The sequence below is a fragment of the Myiozetetes cayanensis genome, unplaced genomic scaffold (genome assembly GCF_022539395.1).
Source record: "Myiozetetes cayanensis isolate MyiCay16 unplaced genomic scaffold, myiCay2020 scf9, whole genome shotgun sequence".
NCBI lineage: Eukaryota > Metazoa > Chordata > Aves > Passeriformes > Tyrannidae > Myiozetetes > Myiozetetes cayanensis.
This window is the reverse complement of record NW_026088185.1, coordinates 33,759,565-33,781,288: the sequence shown is the minus strand read 5'-3', so window position 1 is coordinate 33,781,288 and position 21,724 is coordinate 33,759,565. Positions and strand designations below refer to the sequence as shown.

General features: G+C 35.7%; 1 protein-coding gene across 7 annotated transcripts in view; it reads left to right on the top strand.

Moving 5' to 3' along the window:
* LRP1B (LDL receptor related protein 1B) overlaps positions 1-21,724 on the top strand; it is a 670,422-nt gene that overhangs the window by 613,429 nt on the left and 35,269 nt on the right. For all 7 annotated transcript variants that reach the window (XM_050339267.1, XM_050339266.1, XM_050339263.1 and 4 more), the window contains 6 exons: positions 5,350-5,573; positions 5,858-5,964; positions 9,118-9,234; positions 11,084-11,257; positions 11,802-11,927; positions 19,234-19,398. In XM_050339267.1, coding sequence (XP_050195224.1) covers positions 5,350-5,573; positions 5,858-5,964; positions 9,118-9,234; positions 11,084-11,257; positions 11,802-11,927; positions 19,234-19,398 — 913 coding nt within the window. The remainder of the gene's footprint in view (positions 1-5,349; positions 5,574-5,857; positions 5,965-9,117; positions 9,235-11,083; positions 11,258-11,801; positions 11,928-19,233; positions 19,399-21,724) is intronic.

Genomic DNA, 21,724 nt, shown 5'->3' with positions numbered 1-21,724 from the left:
TCTTGATTTCTATAATGACCATATAAACAATAGTAGGCAAAGCTATGGCATACATTTAAAAATTAGAAGTGGGTATTTATTCCTTTATACATTGAACTGCACAGCATCTGCTTTGGAATAACCATAAATGTAAGTTTGCATTTTACAGCAGAAATGTGATTTTTTTTTTCTACGATAGGGTGCTTTCAAGTGGTCTTTACTTGAAAATAAAATAAATTCAGATTGATACTCATTTTGCCAAATTTGTTTCTACATTGTACGATAGTGCTGAACTGAAAATAACAACATTGTCTTTGTGTTGGTGTTTTATAATGCTGTAAACTTAGATTTTGGTTTTTTACTCTTAATTTAATAGAGTAGAGTAGAGTTTTTAGGTTTTTTTTTCTTGGCCAGTAATAAATCCTGTTCCAAATAACACCTGTCTGGCATGTTTCCTTAAGCTTAGGAGAGGTGACAACGACGACCTTCTGTCACATGAATACTTTTATATACCCAGCAGAATAAACAGTAGTAGCAACAGTAGGCTAATCTTTCATCTATAATTCATACACATCTGAAACCACTTCTAAGTACATTCCATCTGAGCGTATTTCCTTTCCAAATGAATGACACTCCTGACCTTTGATACCAGCAGGGCAAAAAGCCTGAGGATGTAAACACCGACAGACGCTGAAGATACTTTGTGGCTGTGTTATCACACATGAGAAGAGTGGTTTAAAACCAACAATTCCACCTGCTCAGCAGAGGAGTCTATATTTTGTTGATAGAAAGTGTATGTAAAGTAGATCTGAAGTGGAAAATAATTCTTAGCGTTGCCAGTAGGTCAGCTATGTCGTTTGAGTTTTGCAGAAGGATGCTTGTATTGAAGATGGGGAGTAATTCTGCTGCGGTGTTTTTCTTATTTCAGTGTGGCAGAAATCCTGACAGACAGATCTCTGTATTGAGTTCATGATTAGAAAGTAACAAACTTTTGAAGTCTTGTGAAAATAGTGTTAAGGGGATGTTGGTTTTTGTTTTGTTTAGGTTTTTTGATAATATGCAGATGCATTCCACAATTATAAGAGTAGTCTGCTGACCCACCACCTCTCTAATGGACCTACATTTTCTTAAGGCTCCATAAAATTCAACATAAGCTTCCTTGACACTTCTCTGTAGTCCAGGGTTTGAATTTTCACAGCTAATTTGTCACTGTCTCTCGTGTTTAAACTAATTACAAGAAGTGTTCCTATAATTACTGTTTTTCTAAGGTATTGAAATAGTTTTTCCTTTTTGTATCTCTGTTTCACCATCATGTGACAATACTTTTTAGTCAGTCACTTCCTTTTCAATTCAAAATTATTGAAAAAATTATATCTGTCTTTACACACCATCTTCTCCTGTCTCCTCAGTGCAGGTAGGTCCTCGTGATGATGTTGATCCAAGCCATACAAACCCAGTGACAAATCTGTTTGTTGAAAATACACAGACTGTATTTGAATATATCTTGGAAACTTCTAATTTATATTTGTGAAACATTTACTTCTCATTGTGCTAAACTTTTCAGTTATTTTCCCGGTGTTATCTCATTAATACTCAAATATTTTTGCCTTATATACAACTCATCAGTAGGTTAATTGCTTTTATAGTGTTGCTTTAATATTGTCACTGAAATTTGGCTTTAAAAAGCTTGAGAATTTCTTAATTTTAACACAAGTTTTTTAATGGATAAGTTTTCAAAGGTTACATTATAACTTTTATATCTAGACTTTGATATGTAAATCAGGACAGTAAACTTGAACAAAGTCACCTGCATTTTCAGGTAATTACATTAATGCAAAAATCCATCTCAACTGAAATTGCTCCATGGAATTAGCATATCAAGAGCCTTCCTCAGAGAATAGCTTTAAGTAGCTCTCCTGTTTTCCTGTGAAAAGGGGTTTAAACTTGGTATAAATTGAAGCATTAAAGGAAATAGTAAATATCAACTCTTCAGAGTTTATTGACAGATGGAGAAGAGGATTTAATTCCAATGGAGTTCAGACAGTCTAAGTGAATTGGTGATAACTAGTGCAGCTGTTTACTGGCATAATCCTTGGAGGGAGATGTGCAAGTTATCTGAGGTGAATACTCAACAAGGAGTGACCTCACACCTAAACTCAAGTGCTGTTTTTTATGGAAGAGGACAAAAAGCTGAACACTCAAATAATTGCACCATATAACAGGGAGGGAAACAGGTTTTGTAGTGTGTTCAGTCAGTATATTAGCAGCTTGCTCCAGCCCCAGAGTTCTGGGAATTTAACAAGGACCCTTAACCACTCTTGAGGTTAATCCACACATGTTCTCCCAACAGCTGCCCCAGGGCCCAGCGGAATGCAGGGCATCCCTGGGAATGCAAACTATTCCTAGACTTTTCTCTAAACAGCACTAATTTATGGTTTTACCTTAGAGCTAGAGCTCTGTGTGGATGGTGGCCGTGTACTTAGGAGACCTCTTCTATCTGGAATCAGCTGGTTAGGATTTTTTAATAATCCTACTTACGTAATACAAATGGTGGTTTGGTGAACCACTGGGGTGCTCATCTGGCGAGGAAAATTTTGTGTTTTGGTGAGAAAAACTCTAAAAGTTTTCTAGTGTTATTGTTTTTCTGGCCTTTTTTTATTGTTCTATTATTTATTTTAGGCAAAAATAAAACATTTATATACATTATTCCATGACAATTCCATACCAAGAAGCAAATAAGATAAAACATTGCTTCACATATGCTTGTGTTGCAAGTTAGATTTATCAGTTTGTCTTCCTGTTAATCACTGCAAAGTGATGGATTCCTGCTGCTTGTGTAACATATTTTCTCCAGTCAAATTCAACTTTAGGGGCTGAAAATTTTTCTGTAATCTACCATTATATCAAAGTGGTTTCCAGATCCGAGCTGTTACAACAGCTTCTATTTTTCTTTTTTGTTCGTTTCTTTGGGGGTTTTTGTTGTTGTTTTGGGGTTTGGGGTGATTTTTTTGTTATTAATTCTTTGCCTTGAAAGAAGATTTTAAGATAGACAGCAGTTCTGATCAAAAGTCATCAAGCTGACATAGTCTGTAGTTCTGCAGACAACATGTGCACACTACAAAAGGTGATTAGGCTTCAAACCTCAATTTCTCTAATAAGTTGGAGTACATTATATTTAGCATCAAAGTGGGCTAAAATCACAGTGGAAAATTTTAATGTGATTTTCTTCCTGTATTTTCATCCTTGTTCTGTATGTAAAATCATTCTCCAGAAATTAGCATAATCCAAATAAGATATTAGGTAAGAGCTCATTTACAATAAGTAATTTTCCTAGACAGTATGAGAAGATGCACAAGGAATGTGATGTGGTGAGGCTGAAATTTAATGAACACAACTGAGAATTACATCAGCTAGTAGTTTTTATTCTCTTTCTTTTTTAAATCTCTTACACCAGGTGCCTCCTTTTAATTTCTTCTGGTTATCTCTTTGTTTGTTTGCTGCACCCCAGCATTACTGGGATTTCACTTCTCCTGTGTATCTGAGAAGATGAGAAAGGGTCAGTGTTACTAAGCAACCCTATCCTTGCTCCAGAATCTTTTTAGGATGTCCCCTTGTCTCCTCTGCTTCTACTACCAGCAATTTGGGAACCATTTCTTAACTCTGCTTGGTAACTCTCATCATCTGCTTTACCAGGTTCCAAAAAAAGCCATTCTTACTGTAAACTGTGGGTCTTGAACAGTGCAGAAAAAGGCAAGGGACTGTGCTGGCCAAGATAGCTGCTCTCCTTTTTAAAAGGATTTTTGGTTCCAGCCTTGTAAACCAGGGCCATTAACCCTTGCAGTGGCCAAAGTAGTAACTGGATGAGTAACTCCAGGTATGAGAGGCTTCTTGAGTGCCTGAATATTAGAGGGAATTAAAAGGAGTTTGGATTAGAAATACAATTACCCTTATCTGAAAATACCCACATTTCTGGGTATCTTGTCCTTTATATGAATATTGCCTGGATAGTAACAAAGAAAAAAAATAAAAAAGATTGTTGCATGCAAATGCTACATTTCTTGGGAAAAAAAAAAAAGTAGTATTTCTGGAAGCATCTGCTGCCAGTATCATGGTTTCATACCAAAGAATTATGATACAGTATTTTTTTAACTTTAAGAAATGACTGTGACCCTAGGTTTTAAAGAGATAACTGTTTTGTACATGCAGTGATTGATTTTACTGCTTTAATACTCATCTAAATAGAAAATCAAGGTTCTTTATATCTATGGAACATACATTCTATGACATTTTTGGAGAATTAAAGGTTTATGAACAATGAACTATCTAAATTCACCCTTGCAGTCCTATTATTTCACCTAGAGAATGAAATGACCTTTATTTTATGATGAAAATAGTCTACAAATGTCTTGTGGTATTAGGGAACTCTGACACCTGAGGAAAACAACTTCTTTTAGTATTTTCTTTTCTGGTTTTCAGTAATGTAGCTTAGTAGACTTCCATTGCTTCATTTGTCAAGGAATAGGTGGGTTTTGTTCACTAATTCAACTTGATGTTAAATAGGCAAACAGGCAAACAATTGTATATTTATTTAGCTCATGCTGGTCTTGAATTTTTTATGATATGCTGCATTCATGTTAGAAATTGGTGGGTAATTCTGTTTTACAGGTTTTACTCCTTTCTGCAGGAATTCCAGTAACTTGTTCATATATGTCTCCTATTTGCACTATGAACTTCTATCCTAAGGACCCCTTTTTTTTGATCTAGATCTCAATGCTAACTATGAAATTGTGAGAGAGATACTATAGTTTAGAAATTTAATGTTATAATCAGTCAATATTCATATGAAGCTGAATATTGTTGAACACAGAGGAAATTCTAAATGCAGTGATTTTCCTTACCCTTGGCACACTGCTGAGCAGCCACACCTCGAGATTGGCTTCCACAGTGGTTTTCACTGAGGGCTTTGGGATGAGAATCACACCATAGCTCTGCATGGAGTGTAATAGCTGTATAATCTTAGTACATCCTTTTCCTTTCATTTTGGATTGCAGTCTGCAACATTTCTTTGCTTCAGTATCAATAGTTCAAGTAGTTGATGCCAAAGTGCCTTTTCCTTAATGCAGGTAGCCTTGACAAAACAATTTTGAACCATTGACTTGTTTTTCTGAATCGACTGGAACTGTCAGCGGATCCTTGAAAGCTGATCTCCTGCAGGTGGAGTTTAGGTCTTTCCATTTCTGTGGTTTTAAATATTTCGCTATATTAAAGGTAAAAGTTACTTAACTGTAAAATGTTACATGAATCTTTGACTGTGCAGCTGCTGTGAAAGATCATTTCCATAATTATGATGGTAACATCTGTTCCTTTTAGTGTCCAGAATTCAAAAGGCCCAGAGGCATTGCTGTTGACTGGGTGACTGGAAATATTTACTGGACTGATCACTCCCGAATGCATTGGTTCAGCTACTACACCACTCACTGGACCAGCCTGAGATACTCCATCAATGTGGGCCAACTGAACGGACCCAACTGCACCAGGCTCCTCACAAGCATGGCAGGAGAACCATATGCAATTGCTGTAAATCCTAAAAGGGGGTATGTGTGTTGCAACATTACTCTGTTCTGGTGATTCAGACAGAAATTGCAAAATGGAGTAAGAGAAAGTTATGATGCTTCAAATGTCTAATCTTTTCCAAGCCATTTGCTTCATTTTCCTGCGCAGTTTACCTGTACGTAAGCCAGGATCAGTTACCTCCCATCTGTCAGGAAGGTTGAAAGGCTCATAATAATTTAGTATGGCTCATAATAGTTCAAAATTTAGTGAAGTGTTTTGAGGTTCTGTGTTGGCACCCAGCTTAATTTTTGTCTCATACCTTTAGGATGATGTACTGGACAGTTATTGGGGATCGCTCTCACATAGAGGAATCATCTATGGATGGTACTCTGCGAAGGATATTGGTTCAAAAGAACTTACAAAGACCTACAGGTAAATGGCTTGTCATTTTTCCTAAATACACTTGGTAACTCACAGATTTCAGTTTCTCAGTTTCAAAAAACAACAACAAAAAAAACCCCAAACCCAAAACAAACAAACAATTCACACACACACACAAATAAAACAAAAAACAACCCAAAACTTTTTAAAATATGTGTTCTGGTAATTCATACACAGTTACTATTCAGTTCTGTTTTCAAATGATGCACCTCAGAAAGACTTTACCTTTTGTAACAAAGCTTAACATGGTTTAACAAATCAGTACAAAGTACTGTATATAACCAGTTAAAATGTTATTTCTTCAATAACACTGAACAAGCAAAAGCAATTAAGGGAACACCAGTTAGTGGTGAAACACATTTTTTTAAGAATGCATTTGTAGTCTCGCAGCCTATTCTAATTACTTTCCTGCAAAATAGTACAAAACAAGGTGTAGGTGCTCAAAGAAGAAACAACTTCATTATTTCAGTATTTTATGGAACTATTGTGAAGTTTGACAGTACTTGTTGAGATCTTGTGAATTGCATTAAAGACTCCATTGGCAGCATAAAGGTAATTTTTACAACAAAGGAAATAACAAATCCAGAATGAAATGTGCCTCTTAAATGGAAATGTGTCTCCTGTCTTGAAACTACAGAAGATTTTTTTCATAACCCATTTTTTATGCAATATTTGTTGTTTCTCCAGGCTTACAGTGATAATTTGTTGTTATTACATTGCAGATTAGGGGTAAGCTTGGTAAGCATTTCTATCGAAACAGGCTTCTTTCAAGGGGAGCCATCTGAATATCTAAGCACCTCAGGAGCTGCCATTATCACAGCAACAAATATTAATATTTTAACCTCTTGTTAAGTCATGTGCTACAGCGGGTTTATGGTGTTGTTTATGCAAATTATGCTCAACCCTTAAAGGAAACACTCTGTTGCCATGATTAGATTAAAGTATAGCCACTTCAAAAAATTACATATGTGATAAAAGGAAAGCTTTGTGGAGAAGGGAGCACAATGGTAATGATGATAACATACATAGCCAAAAATAAATTCAGTAAGAAGCTCCTGATTATTCAGACTGAAGTACAGCAGAACTTTATCAAAGTTGTTACAAAGGTTATGTCCTACAGAACAAGTCCCCACTTCCTTGGTCAAAAGGGCATTTAACCCCCTTTTATTTGGCCATCCCTTTTGGATTAGTGAATTTACTAAATTTTGTAGGCAGTAAAAGTATCAAAATTACCTGAAAATGCAAGCAATGATTTATTCCCTGACCAGAAGCAGAACTACAAGAACTTCTCTTCTTAAATCTTCCATGGTATATTCCATATAGAAAAGTTTCCTGCAAACATTTAACCAGATCTGTGTCCCCTTACAAAATTGAATAAAATGAAAATTAAGAAAATCAGCAGAATTACAAAAATATGAGCAGTCTTTGCAAAGAGGGAATTTCACAAATGGCTTGCCGGGGTATTGCATTTTCCTGTACTTACTGCCTGAAAACATTCCTGTGGCATCCTTCTGTGCTTTTTTCTTCCTTTATTTCATGGTAGAAAGTAGATTTTTATGGAGTCTTTTAATTTTTTGTCAGATATTTCACACAGATCCATGTCTTTGTAGAGGAAATGCAAAGAAAGAATCCAAACCTTTATGTTTTCTCCCAAATAAGATGTTACTACTCATAAATTTACTGCTCATAAATTTTTTACTGCATATGCTTTTCCTATTTCATGTAAAAGGAAGGGAGAGTTTGAGCATTTGGGCTTGACTTCATAGGATTTCCATAGAAATGACTTACACAGGAGTTCTATATGTATAAAACAAAGAGAAATGCTCTCTTCTGCAGTGTCTTATCTCTGATACTGTGAAAGATACACTGAGAATGTTATTTATTTATTATTATAGTACTTAAATATTCTTATGAAAATGCAAAGAATAATTTAAAGCTGGAGAGTGAGGACTGTTCCTAAAACATCCCCCTTACAGGTACCATGTATCACAAAGAACTGACACATTGTGATTGCCTTTTACCAGAAATTATTCTCTTTAGCTGTATCCCTGAACACCAGTGTTTCTTTTAAAGGGACTTGTTTTTCTTTTTTTAATGGAGTTTGAAATGTAAACATATTTCACTAGTTTATGAGTCACTTTCTCCACTTCCTCTCATCTATCTCTAGCTGATTAATTTATGACCTTAAAAAGGAGTATTTTTTGCTGTTATGTATAATTTCTTTTGATGTATTTTTTCTGACTTACCTACATACATAAATAGGAAGAAAAATACTTTTTTTCCTATTCTTATTAAAAATACACTACAACTTCAAAAGCTCAGACCGAAATTATTTTATGGTTGAAATATTTTTTTCAGGCTGCAGGTTTTGACATGACCTAAAATGGCATATTAATCATTTAATCATCTCCTATGAAACAGGGGCTATTTGATTTAACTATTTTGTTATTGCTTAGAGGCTGGGTAGTCACAATGTTATCCACCTTTCATTCTCATTTGTGTTCTCAGTCACTCACTCTCGTGCTTTCTTTTCATATATTACTGAATATATACACATCTATCAATACTGCTGTGTAAGTCCTGCAGCACTAATGTAGTTGAAATAATCTGATTTTGAGTTCTATAATAATTACTGCTTGTGAAGTGTTGATGATAAGAACAAGATCGCAGTTATATACCTGTGGAAACAGGATAAGTTTGGAAAATTCTGTGAATTTTGAGTGCCTTGTTTTTAACATGCAATGAAACCAGTGCTGCTGCTTAGAAATCTATTGGAACAATGGATTTCTGGTAGTAAAGCAAGTTAGAGGATTAGATTCCATGTTTAATTCCCACCTGGTATGCATCCCTGCCTGCTGAGGATAAAGGGTTAGGAAAGGTACTGACCTTGGCATAGTCAGTTAAAGAAAGTAAAAAAACACAAGTAAAGTAAAGAAAATAAAAAACACCATTGCCTCAAGAGGAAGGTTTAAGTATGAAGTGTTACATTTTATTCTCCTTGGTTTCCAGTCGAGTTTTTTTTTTCATTGTCGCCCTATTTTATGTACACAAAGATGTGAATGATATAAAAATGTACAGTTAACATAAAAATAGCATTTTTTTTCCAGGTTTTATATACCTATTTGAACTTTATCTTCTTTGTAGGCCTCGTAGTTGATCAGTTCAGTCAGCGCCTGTTCTGGGCTGATTTTGAATTATCTGTTATTGGCAGTGTCCTTTTTGATGGCTCAGATTCAGTTGTGTCTGTGAGCACTAAACAAGGTATGGAGAGCTTTTCTATGCCCTGGTTCCTATTGTATTTTACTTGGCTGAAGTTTCACTATTCAGAGAAAGGGTGTAAATGGAAAGCAGTTATTATTAAGTAATATTTATTGGTTTTATTAGACAATGGTTCAGGTATTACTGGAAAAAATAGATGTTTAAAATAAGGTATTTTTAGCTTTAAGGTAGTCTAATAAAATTACTTTCAGGAAACAATGATTCAATGATATATGCAAATCTCCAAGTTCTTTATCTAATCGTTAGCTTAGGTATGATCGAATAACATTGTGGTTGATATTTAGGCTTGGTCTCATTTGGATTTATGTAACAAGAGGAGAACCTTGACTAAGAAATTAGAGCTGTTCTGCCTTGAACAGGAGCTGTAGAGTTTGTAGAACAGTTGATCTGAATCAGTTTTAGGAGAAATAATGGGCTTTCAGGTCAACAAGTAATCACAGAATTCTCCTAACTGAATGTGAATAAGGAAAGTTCCCTTGATAAGAAAAGAGATTCTGGTTAAGCAAACTTTATTTTTTATAGAACTGCATGTCGTTTTTTAAACAATATGTTAAATAACAATTTATGAGTAGAAAACTCATAAATTAAAAACTCATTTTAAAAAAGAGTATTTGATAGCAGGCTTTTGAGGAGAATTGCTTAGTGGGCAGTTGGTGCTGGGGTTTCATCAGGGTGATATTACGTCTAGTGCTCTTGAATTTTTTAACTACTTGTCCAGAATTCACTAGGGTATTCTGGAACATGCCAGGAGAATACTCCCACAATCCAGATTAGGCAGGACCAGATTTAAATCATCCTGTTTTGGTTTTAAAGTATATTCTTCCACAACATGAAGGTAGTCATCTGAACAAAGATTCCTTCGAGTGTAGGAATCTGACAACAACCTCCTCTAACATCGAACCAAAGGAAATTTGAAGGAGTTTAGAAATTGTTTTGCAATGAGATTAAAAGCTTCAAGCCATTTAATTAAATAAACATAAAATAATAATTTAGAATTCAGAAATATTTTTACTGAAATAAAGTACTGAGTACAAAGTATTGATAGCATGAAAGAACAGCTGGAAGAAATAGAAGCTGATAATTAAAATTAGATAAATACAACTGAAATACAAAACCAGTTTCAGTGTAAATGGAGATAATAGCAAGGAGAAAGTATCACAAGGAATGATAGATTCTGTTTCTTTATGTCTCCAAGAAGAGATGGATCTCTGGCAAAGAAGTTTTGATCAGAAACCTTTGCCTTGTTACATGAGTAAATGTGTGAAATTCCACAGCCAGCTGTTGCATGGGAAATCAAACTATGTTGTCTAATAGGCCCTCACAGCTCTTAAAAATGAAGAATTAGTAGAGTTAACAATTTATTTTGCATTAATTTACTTTAATTATGAATTAAAATACATGTAGTACAAAAACTAGCATTTCAAGTATGTGAAGAAGGAGCTGAAGTCATTTCTTTGATTTAAAGCAAAATTATCTGTTTCTTCCTTGTCACATACTACTAGTTAAAGTGTTGTACCTGAGGATGTTCTAATTAAAAAGTTGCTACTATAGAGTTTCCCCACTTTTCAATAATCAGCCAGTTTCTGAGGCTGAATTGTGTGGAAAACTAATAGAAAGCTTGAGATTTCAGTTGCTTGCAGTGTGGAGGAGTTCCTTTTAAGCAGATTCACTTTTTCTAGACAGCCTTTGTGGGTACAAAACCAGCTGTCTGAATAATAGTAATGTCTTTAGGTGGTAATCGTAGAAATGCAATTGAAGTTATTATGAAGACAAAGTTATTTATTATTTGAATGTGATGTGAATTTTTATTTATTACCCATTTTTATTCAAGGTTTACTGCATCCACATAGAATCGACATTTTTGAGGATTACATATATGGAGCAGGTCCTAAAAATGGTGCATTTAGAGTGCACAAATTTGGCAGGAGCCTTGTAGAATATCTAAGTGTGGATGTTGATAAAGCAAAAAGTGCCTTGATTTTTCACCGCTACAAACAGATGGACTGTGAGTAAGCATGATTACTGTAAATTCAATATTGAGCACATTCACCCGGGGGGGAGAGGGTGTGGGGGGGAAGTAACCAAGTTGTATAAATATAAACCAGAAGCTGGTTGCACAAACTGAAAATGGATTTAGTTGTATATATCTTTGTGTAAGTTTGATTTAGTTTGCTTGGTGCGTTTTCACTCATTTGAAAGGACGTTGGACAAATGTGTACACAAATGTCTTTTGTACCTGCAATGTAAATGAGATATAAAAGAATTAGAAGAGAACTGAATACAAATACCTCTAGCTAAAAGCAGATGAAGTTTTTTGCTCCATATTACCAATATTTTTTTTTTTTACTGGAGTAAATTCTATCTGTCAGTCTTGCACTGCTGTTTGAGTGAGTGTGTTAATGGACTTTAAGCTGTTGACATCCTGGAAACTGCATCAGAATTTTTATATCTGATTATTTATCTTGTTCCAGCGTTAGAGCAAAGTTGTAAATTCTAAAACAAATAAATAAATAAAATCAATATTTCTATTATTTTATCTTTTTAAACAGTGCCTAATCCGTGCTTGGACCTAACATGTGAATTCATTTGTTTACTCAACCCTTCTGGTGCAACGTGTGCTTGTCCAGAAGGAAAATCATTGATGAATGGAACATGCATTGATCAAAGCCTCTTAGGTAGGTATTGAAAACTGCGTGAGAATTAGAAAATAAGCAGCTGGTCACTTTTTGTCATTGCAAAAGGCTGAGTTGTCTGAGAGTCCAATTTTGTAATATTATTCAATATATGTGTTACTGAACCGAAATGGAAAAAAAATATGGAGAAGCAAAATCCCTGATTCAAAAAAACACCCCTGCTAATATTCATCAAAATAAAAATTGAGCTTTCAACTGAAGTGCTACAAGATGATATTTAAAAGTGATTGTATATATTTATTGACCAAAAGAAGCTTGAAAGGCTCAGAAGTGTTTTGGATCCCAAATTAAACACTACCCATTTAGGAGCAAAAAAATAACCTTAAAGAACATCGAGAAACACCTCTGCTTACACTGCAGCAACAGTCAAAGGGCAGTGAAAGCAAATATAGCAAATAATAATGGCTTTGAAGTAACAGGCAAAGAAAGAAAAAAACAGAAATATTTTTATCTAAAATTGTATCTTTTGGTAACATCTATAATGACTAATATCAAGACACAGGAAACCAGACTTCATGGGAAAAGAGCTTCTAAGTTCTTGTTGCGTTTTAGGGTGGGGAGCATATTCTTTTTCATAGAAGAGTATTAAGTACTTTAAAACTGTTTTAACCCTAAATTAAACTGAACCTAAGATGGGCCAACTGCTGGAATGAATTCTTAGCCAGTTTGAATTTTAAAATGTTGTAGAAGTCACAGAATAGTATTTCTTATGTGTGTCATACATATTAGGATGTCTTTCTGATGTTTAATTTCAGGCTCAGAAGTGTTAAGTGGTAGATATTTTAATTTAGCATTTAAATGAATTTACCTGAAATGTCATAATGGTGTGGAGAAAATCTCACCAATCTACACTACCTAGTCTTCAAATATGGAATCAACAGAACTGTGTTTTAGTGGTTTATGATGAACACGTGTTAGTAAAGCTCCCAACTCTAAACAACCTCCCTGCCTCTCCAAGTGTCTTGTCGAGATTTTATGCTGATACAGCACCACCAAAAAAAATTATTTCAAATTACCCATAGTTACTACTTAGGTGTTGAAGAATGGAGAAATAAAAGGATATTGTTTTTCTCTGGTGAATTGCACTAATTTGAGTCCATAATTTCAGCAGTGCTACAGTTTTACTAATGGGGCAAAGGATTAAGCCATGGTAATGTTTTTAGGAAGGTGTGTTTTTATTTGAGAAAGAAGTGAAGAGGCTTTTAAATTACTTCACTGCTGGTTATAAATTTTTATGGATAGGCAGAAAATGCCTAGAGAAGCATTTTTAATATATTGATAATTTTCAGTATCTTCCCACAGCTGCAATATCTGTTATGACTTTTTAAAGGGCTGCTGAATAAGTGTTTCTTAGGGTTTTTTTTTGTTTACAAGTATATTTCAGGTAATGTCTAGTGTAGACTTTTTTGTACATTTTTTTCCTGGCATATTATTTCTGTAGTATAGATTGCAGGTTTTGTAGCCTCACAGATTATAAATTATGAATTGAAAAAAACTCTGTATGGTAGCAGTCTAACAAGTGTGTGGTTTTACACTATTTACTTTTTTTTTTTTTTAAAGTATCAAGTGGATGTTAAGCAGCTATATCATGCTGACACTCCACTTAGGCTTCCAAGGGTCAGCAGAGATTCGTGGGAAGATCAGAGCTGACCTCAAGATCAGCATCTTGAATTAGTGCAGGTTTATAATTAAAGTCTGACTTGCAGTCCACTTGCCATTAATAGGTCACTAATGGCTGCAAACAAAAGACAAGTCAATTTATAAACCAGGTTCTTTCGCTTTAGGTAGTTATACAGTATGGCATAAAAAATTATGAGCTGTAGTCTTTTGTTCCTTTTCTGATGAAGATCTGTAAAACATATATGAAATATTCCACAAACATTCACCTTATTTAAATCTACCATTATATTGTCTTTGTTGTCTCGGAGCATTTTTGGCACAGTTATGGATGTCAGTAACTCCAACCAGAAATTCCTGCTTTACTTGCTGTATATTGCAGAAGAGTGACCTAGAAATCCATAGAGGTTATATAGTCATATTTTTTGTTGGTCTGCATTAAAATCCTAATTTCAAGCAAGTCAGTCAAAGTATTTCTATTGATTTTGGTGGTCTTCTGGTTTTCCCTAAAAGAACAAAATCCCAAAGGATTGTAACTTTAGGCATATCTGTGAACCACTTTTTGCTGATGTATTCTTTTGGTTTGGCTACTAGTTTGATCACATTGCAATAGGTATGGTAGATAGCTTACAGTGATTTATATACTTTATACCTTATGTGTTCAGCAATAAAATACCACTCATTTAAAGATCTGAAAATTCAGTTTTTTAATCTCCTGTAGTGGATGTCATTCATGCAGCAATAGAAGAGAAAGGTTCTGATTGTTTTGTACTTGCAGAGTGGCTATTTCATGTTATGTAAGAAATTTCTTACTTTCAAAAATTAGTACTAATTGTGGATATCAAGAACTAATGTGACTAAATTGTACTTTTTGAATAATATATAATCCAAGTTACAGTAGGAAACGCTCATTTATTGAACATTCTTAATATTTTTTAGTGCCTTTAGCTGTTTTGAGTCTTGTAAAATGTATAAGGATCAGATTTCCATGACTTGACAGCATCAAAATGGCACAGCCATCTCCCGTTCCCATCCATCTTAAATAGTGCCCCCAGGAGAGCTTGTGGCTGAAGATTCTGTTTTGACAATACATATGTCTCTATCCTTGTGGAAAATGCCTTCCAACAAATAATGATCATTGTCAACATTATTATGCTATTCTTCTTTTTGGTAGGTTTTAGCATTATTATTATTGTACAGATGCCTGTGTGCAATTTCTTCTCAGTCTGACTACTGTAAAGGTTGGTGACTGCAAGGTAATCTCAGTCTTGATCTGTTTCTTATGACTATATCCCAAAAACTGGGTTGTTTGAAGAAAATTAGCTGTCCTAAAATTCTACATGATATTACTACTAGCTGGATCTGTTGAGCTGATTTTTCTTCATAAAATGTGAAGAATACTAAATATTGACTACTCAGTGGCTTTCTTTCAGACTGAATCCAGATTGCCTCAGATAGCTGTTTCACCAGCTTCTCACACTACCCATGAGAAACAGCTTATGGGTTTGATTTGGGGTTTTGAAGTTAGAGTTATTACAACATATATGTGTAGCATCATTCAGAATGTTTTAATAACAAAATCAAAACGAGCTCCTGTGTGTTCTTAAATAAGCTTCCATCTCATTTCTCCCTAGATGATAGTGACTGACAAAACACAGGTTTTTTTGAGGGTTATTGGCTATAGAAGGCCTGACTTTCGGTTTAGAACTGAAAACTACTTTAGTTTTCCAATGGGCAGAGTACAACTTCATTTTCCTAAAAGAGACCCCTGGATTTGCATCCATTAGGTTTCTTGCATCTAATTGTCTGTAGCACAATGAAGCTAAAAATGTCCCAAGAGGATGAAAGAGGAGAGACTTGCACTGGAGGAAGACAGTGAGTACTGCAGCTGAGTGAGCAAGAGTAATGAACACTTCCAAGAGTTCCCTGTTCTGGAGCTTCACCTTTATCACTTTTCCTGTTAAGACGGGAATATTTCTGCTCTCTTGGCTGAATGAAAAGCCTGAGGAAAAATTACAAAGGCTCAGATCTGGTGTTGCTTCTCAACAGAGATGAAACATTTAATTTATAATGTGGTTTCCTTCCGCACGTTTCTGTGGGGACTTGCCCACTGCACATGAGGATTTCAGGCAGAGCAGGTGCTTTGGCTGGGTATGGAAAGGTTAATCCTTGTGTACCTTCTTTTTTACCCAGTATCTACCTAAGGGAGCAAAAGCTATGGCAGTTCAATCCATGCTATCTTTTGCAGGGTTTGTCCTGCTTTCAGCCTTCCTAGATATCAAACAGAACAAGGGTCACACAGAAATCTGCTTCTGATTTGAAAAAAAAAAAAAAATTCTTTACAGCGTATTTCCTGTATTTAGAAAGGGGTTAGTGCTGGGATTGGTGTTTCCCAGAACAGAAGAAAATGGCTGTCAGTTATTTTTTATTCTTACCATGCATCTTTTTCTTAGACCTTCTCTTCCTTCTCAAATTGTAAAGCAAACATTTTTCAAAGGAAAAAAAAAAAAATGTGAAGGGAAAACAGAAAGTAGCATCTCTCTTACAGCATTCAGACAAAATTTGGGGATAACAATGTTCTGATACATTTCAACATGTGGAAGACTGGCAGGTAGAAAGATTTGCATCTATAAGGACATGAATATTCATAAAACCTTACCATAATATTAGAACTCTGCACTCTGTCTTTAGTAGGTGCATTCATCTCTAGAAAGGCTGTTTGCTGTTGTACCAGCATTTCTTCTGTGTAAGATTTTCCTTTTACTTTCAAGAAAAGAGAGTCAAAGATGAAGCAGATAAGCCAAACTCCATTAATGTTTGTGTGAAACAGTCATTTTGGGAAGAAAAACATAAGAAAACCTGCAAGTTAAAATTATTTGATTCTTTATTAGCAGTATATTAAGATTGAAATGGGCAAATCGAGTCAGCAGGAGACTAAATAAACAGATTAGGATATATAAAATAACATGACCTGTAATCCTTTCTTTCATGTTGGAGGTCCAGTAATTAAACTAGGGGTAGGGTAACAAGTGAAATTATTTACTTCTGACATTTCAGAAATGAAAAGAGCAGCTGGGAGGTCTTTGAATCCAAGTTCCAGCAAGTTCAGAGTAGCACAGAATTGTCTCCAGCTAGATACTTTTCTGATTTTACTTTTTTTTTAAAAAAAAAAAGTTGTTCCAAGAGTGTGTGCATGCTAGAGTTGTTCCCATCTCTTCTTTCAGAGGTCTTTATTCAGTAATTCAAATTAACTGTATTCAGCTTTTTAGACCAATTCTTCTGTGCTCCTCTCCTGTATTCTTTTTCTTTCCGTCTTTTCCTGTGGGACCATTCTGCTCATGTCTCCCACACAAAAGCATCTGATCTCCTTTTGTACTCAGCTGATGTGAATCTGCAAGCATAATTTGTTTCCTGTATTTACTTTCAGACAACAAAGCAGCAGCATTAAACCCCCTATATTGTTATAGTCTCAAGTAGTATTTTACAACTGGCTTGTCTATTGCATCTTTCAGTCCTATTTTTTGGTTTATTTAAAGTCCAAAATTGTTGAAGTAACTGATTCATATTAGATTTGTGTTGGAACTCTTGAATTTAAATTGTTTCATAGAGAAAAAATCAGTAGTAATTGCCTTTTTTTTTTCCAGATTTTATGTCTTAATTCTGTGGAATTTTTCTAGAAGAGCATGTTTTTAATGCACTATCAGAAAGGTTTCTAAAAATGAGGAGTTGTCTGTACTTCACTGTTATTTATTCTGTTTTTACCAAGTTCTGCTCCATAAACTCATGACTAATGATAAGAAAAAGAGATAAGATAAGCAAAACAAAAATAGACCTTCTCTCTGATAAGATATGCTACATTATCCATTCAAACAACTTGTATAATGAGTAACTGAAGAACGGTTCATGAAACATCAAAGGATTTAATGAACCACCCAAATAAATAAAACACTGAAGCATCCTCAAACTCCTAAATACAAAGTAGCTTTGTTACAGCAGGTATATCCAGGGTGGATACCAAAAAAATTAAGTGCAAATAGGATTTCAAGGTTTTTTTTTGTAAACAGCGGTGAAATGACAATGTGCCAGCCAGTCCACCACAGTAACTTTTAGATTTGCTATCTGCTTTCAGCTTCATTTGAGAAAGGTACAATCTCATCAAAGAAAGATGAGAGTTTCCAGAAGTTTTGTTTAAATAGATTTGATCCCAGGTTACACGTCTGCACCACCTCAGCACTGGTTGTGAAAGGAGGCAGCAGACCCTGCAGAGGAGGGGCGTACACAGGCAGGAAAGAGAGATTTGGGTGCATCCAAAGAAAGGGCTCTGCATAAGCACAGGTATATTACTGGGCTCTGTAGAATCTGTGCTGGAGAGGACTGTTCAGGCAGAGGACATGTGACATTCCTAAATTCTGTACTTTTGCAACGCAGTGTGTTTGAACATGAAAGGAGTTGATGTGTCTGTATTACATCAGTCACTGTTAGACCTCAACAGATATGGAACAAATGGGAACCTTGACTCTTCCTTGTCAGTTGTTTGACTAAACCAAATGAACTCAGCAAAACACCTGCAGCTGGTGGATGTATTACTGGAGAGTTCTCAGTGCTTGTGATACTCCTCTTGTTTAAAGCCATGTAGGCTAAAATACTGGATTAGTTAGGAAGTAGTCTGACTGCACAGGATTTGTTTGAGAAATGAGAGGTTTCATTGATGAAAACATGTTTTGGGCTGGAAAGGTGCTTGTCTCGTTCTTTAGAATTACAGGTATTTGGATGTTTGAGTATTATATGCTAGTCTATAATTAATTTCTTGTTGGTATCATTGAATGATTTTTTATCCTGTTCACTGAAATGAATAGAGGTTTACTTTCCATAGTGTTTCCAAGAGAGGCATAACTCTAATTATAAAAGAGCTTTGTAGGAAGATTGAATCTGGCCTAATCAGAATTTCTGTCACCTAACAGCTCACCTCTAAGATGTGCCGTCAGCAGTCAGTGAATGCAGAGCAGCAGGCAGTACCACTTCTCAGGGATTTTACAGTCTGAGCAGATGAGAAAAAGAAATTATCAGGAAATGTGATTTGGGAGCAACAAGTTAGTATGCAAACATCATTTTTTTGAGGAGGAATTTAAAGCTGAGTAATTTCCTTTTAAATATTCTGGATAAGGCTTAGCTGAAAAGGCTGTTAGTTAATAGAGAGAGTGGAAGAGAGATCCAAAACCAACGAATAGAAAAAGGCTGAGGGCACCAGCAAATGACTGGGAAGTTTCCTGAGGTCTCCCAGAAGAAACCACTATTCAATTTTCTAGTTCTTAAACTAACCAGGAATTATAGTTTCAGACAAGAATTCATACTATCATTAATAACTTAGATCCTAGGGTGGTGACATGATTGGGTGTGCCATGCACAGGCCCCCAGCTCAGTAGGGTGCAAGCTCCCACCAGCTCTGCAGCTCCTGACAGCCTTTCTGGGACTTATGATCTCCTAAGTGTGTTGTTTTTTACCAGCACTGTGGAAACAGAACTGATAATTTACTTTCTCAATTTTGAAAAGTGATATTCCCCACCACCACCTACTGACAGAGATCTCTAGCTCTGTTTGAGAGACAAGGCTCTGTTTTGCCAGTTCCATGAAGTGGGGTTGTTGAACCGCTCTGTGTGTGCTCTTGTTGCAGATGGCACCTGTAAATTAACCTGTGAGAATGGAGGAAAGTGCATTATAAACGAGAAGGGGGATCCTCGATGTCACTGCTGGCCAAGTTACTCTGGTGAAAGATGTGAAACAAACCATTGCTACAACTACTGCCAGAATGGAGGAACCTGTGGAGCTTCTCTCCTTGGTAAATATTTCTGAACAGCTCTATATTACTATTATACCTGCCTTAAATGTTTGGATTTATTCCCTGCTTGTGATATTTTTCTCTTTGTAATTTATTTGCTTTGTTTATACATAAATGATGTGCAAAACATCAGAATATATCATGCATATTTATACTTTATAATCAATAATGCTTTTCACTTGTGTGTCTCAGTGCATTCAACTGCATCTCAGAAAAGGGAGCCTTTAAGTAAGTATTAAGACTCGGGTGTTGAGGTGGACAAATGGAATTATAAATCATAATATCCAGTCAGACTACACCTGGAACAAGCCCATACAGCTTGGTCTCTCTTCATATCAACTCTCCCTCTAAATTTTTATCTGCATTTGCAGAATTGGTTTAAATTTGGTGACCTCAGTCTTTTGTCTTCCTGGAGTTCACCAAACAGGAATTTTATACATCCAATTCTCAGGAAGACTTGGTTTATGAGAACTCAGATCCTTCATTTTTCTGAAGTAATTTGAAATTATATCTCTTATCTTCAGGGAAATAATCCTGCTAAAAAGTGGTGATTTCACAGCTGATCTTTGTGCCTAATACATAAGCTTTTGTAACTTGCATAGTGCAATTAGTGTTTGGGCTAGAGAAGGAAAGTGTGATAAAAAGTACTCTTAGCAATTCTGTGAGAAAGGAGAAGTAGAATTCTATTTTCTGCTTCAAGGAATAATTAAGTATTTGATTCAAAGTAGAACAGCTGGAGAAGAGTTTGCTGTCTAGTCCCTTCTCCTCAGAAGCTATTAGCTGCTGAAGATGTGAATCATTTTCTCCTGTGATGAAGAGACCAACACCCTGATCTCTGAAATAAAAATACAGGCACCTGATCTTGAAAAGTTTGTGACTTCAGCACAGAGAGAGCTCTCTGAAATACAAAATTATGTATCTGAGTCTCTGTGGCAGAGACTTAGATCATAATGTTTTCCTCAGTACTTCTTACTAATTAACTCTAGCATATGTAGTTTAGTAATTTAGCTTCACTTGGTGGCTTCTGTGGAGCCTCTCTTATTGGCTGAGATGTGGTGGCAAAATTCCAGGTGAATGCAAACCAAGTAATCTTTTCTTTCAGTTCTGAGTAGTTGAGGGTTAATAATGTTGTTCATAGTTATATCCATAATAATGACTAAATATTAGAAAATGAGAATTACTTGTGCTGGAAGTTGATTAATTATACTTTAAACTGCTCCTAACAGCTGATGGAACTGACACAAATGATAAGTGGTGATTTTTAATCAATGTAGTGAGATCAATACATGCTAAGTGAGGACATGCAAGTGAATGGAAGTAAGTTGTGGGTGATTTAAATGGCGTGCAGAACTCCCTCCTCATCTGAAGAGAGGATGTTTATTCCCACATCTTTACATGTCTGGCATTTAATTGATTCTTTTGTGGGGTTAAAAGGCTTAATAAAATTAATAACTTGGCTCCTGGAGCTCAGCTCCATTCTGAGTCCTGCAGAGCCCCCAGGGCTTTATTTAATCCTTTTCTTTTGGCAGTAGCCATAGGGCTCGATCACCTCCAGCAGTTTGTTTTCCCTTTCCCAGGCAGCAAAACTTGCTGTGCTCACACAGCTATGCTATTGCATGGGTATTTTTAATTTATATTTTCCTGCTAAATCCAGCCTCTGAAATCTCTCAGCCTTGCTGAAATAATTAGTGCAGTAGGTTTTGTCACCATTGGGTAAAGGCGAGATATGAGCAGGTTCCACAATATACTTCTGCTAAATTTTTCACCATGGCCCAGCAGGCCTGGGGATTGCAGCATCAGCCTGGTGCTTTGTGCCCCAAATGGAATGATGTGCCTGCCCTAAAAGGCATCAGGAGAGCCAGCATGGACATCACTACAGTCCACAATTCCCCCTGATTTGTGGGGAACCTGAACATTTAGTGGCAGCTAATGTTTATTGAAGCACACATGACCAAAGTGTGCCTTTATGAGCTGAGACCAACACAGAGCTGGTTCTGATGACTGTAGACATGCCTGCTGATAGGAGTATTCTTCTGCAGTGCTCTGTCCCCTTAACAGTTTTATCAAATTTTTAAGAATCATATTTCAAGTTAACCAGATGTCTTATCTGCCATTTCCAATTCATGAGGGTAGCCATGCCTTGAAGCCCACACCATAACTTTCCCCTGCTGGAAACGTGGAAAAAAAGACCATATATCTTTCAAAATGACACTGCCGCCATCTAGTATTCCTGATAATTTTCAAGAAGTTTTCAAGCTGATCCTCATCTCATCTTCCTTGCATGCCTAGCCCCTGGACCCTGTAAATATTCTATTAAGGAGAAATC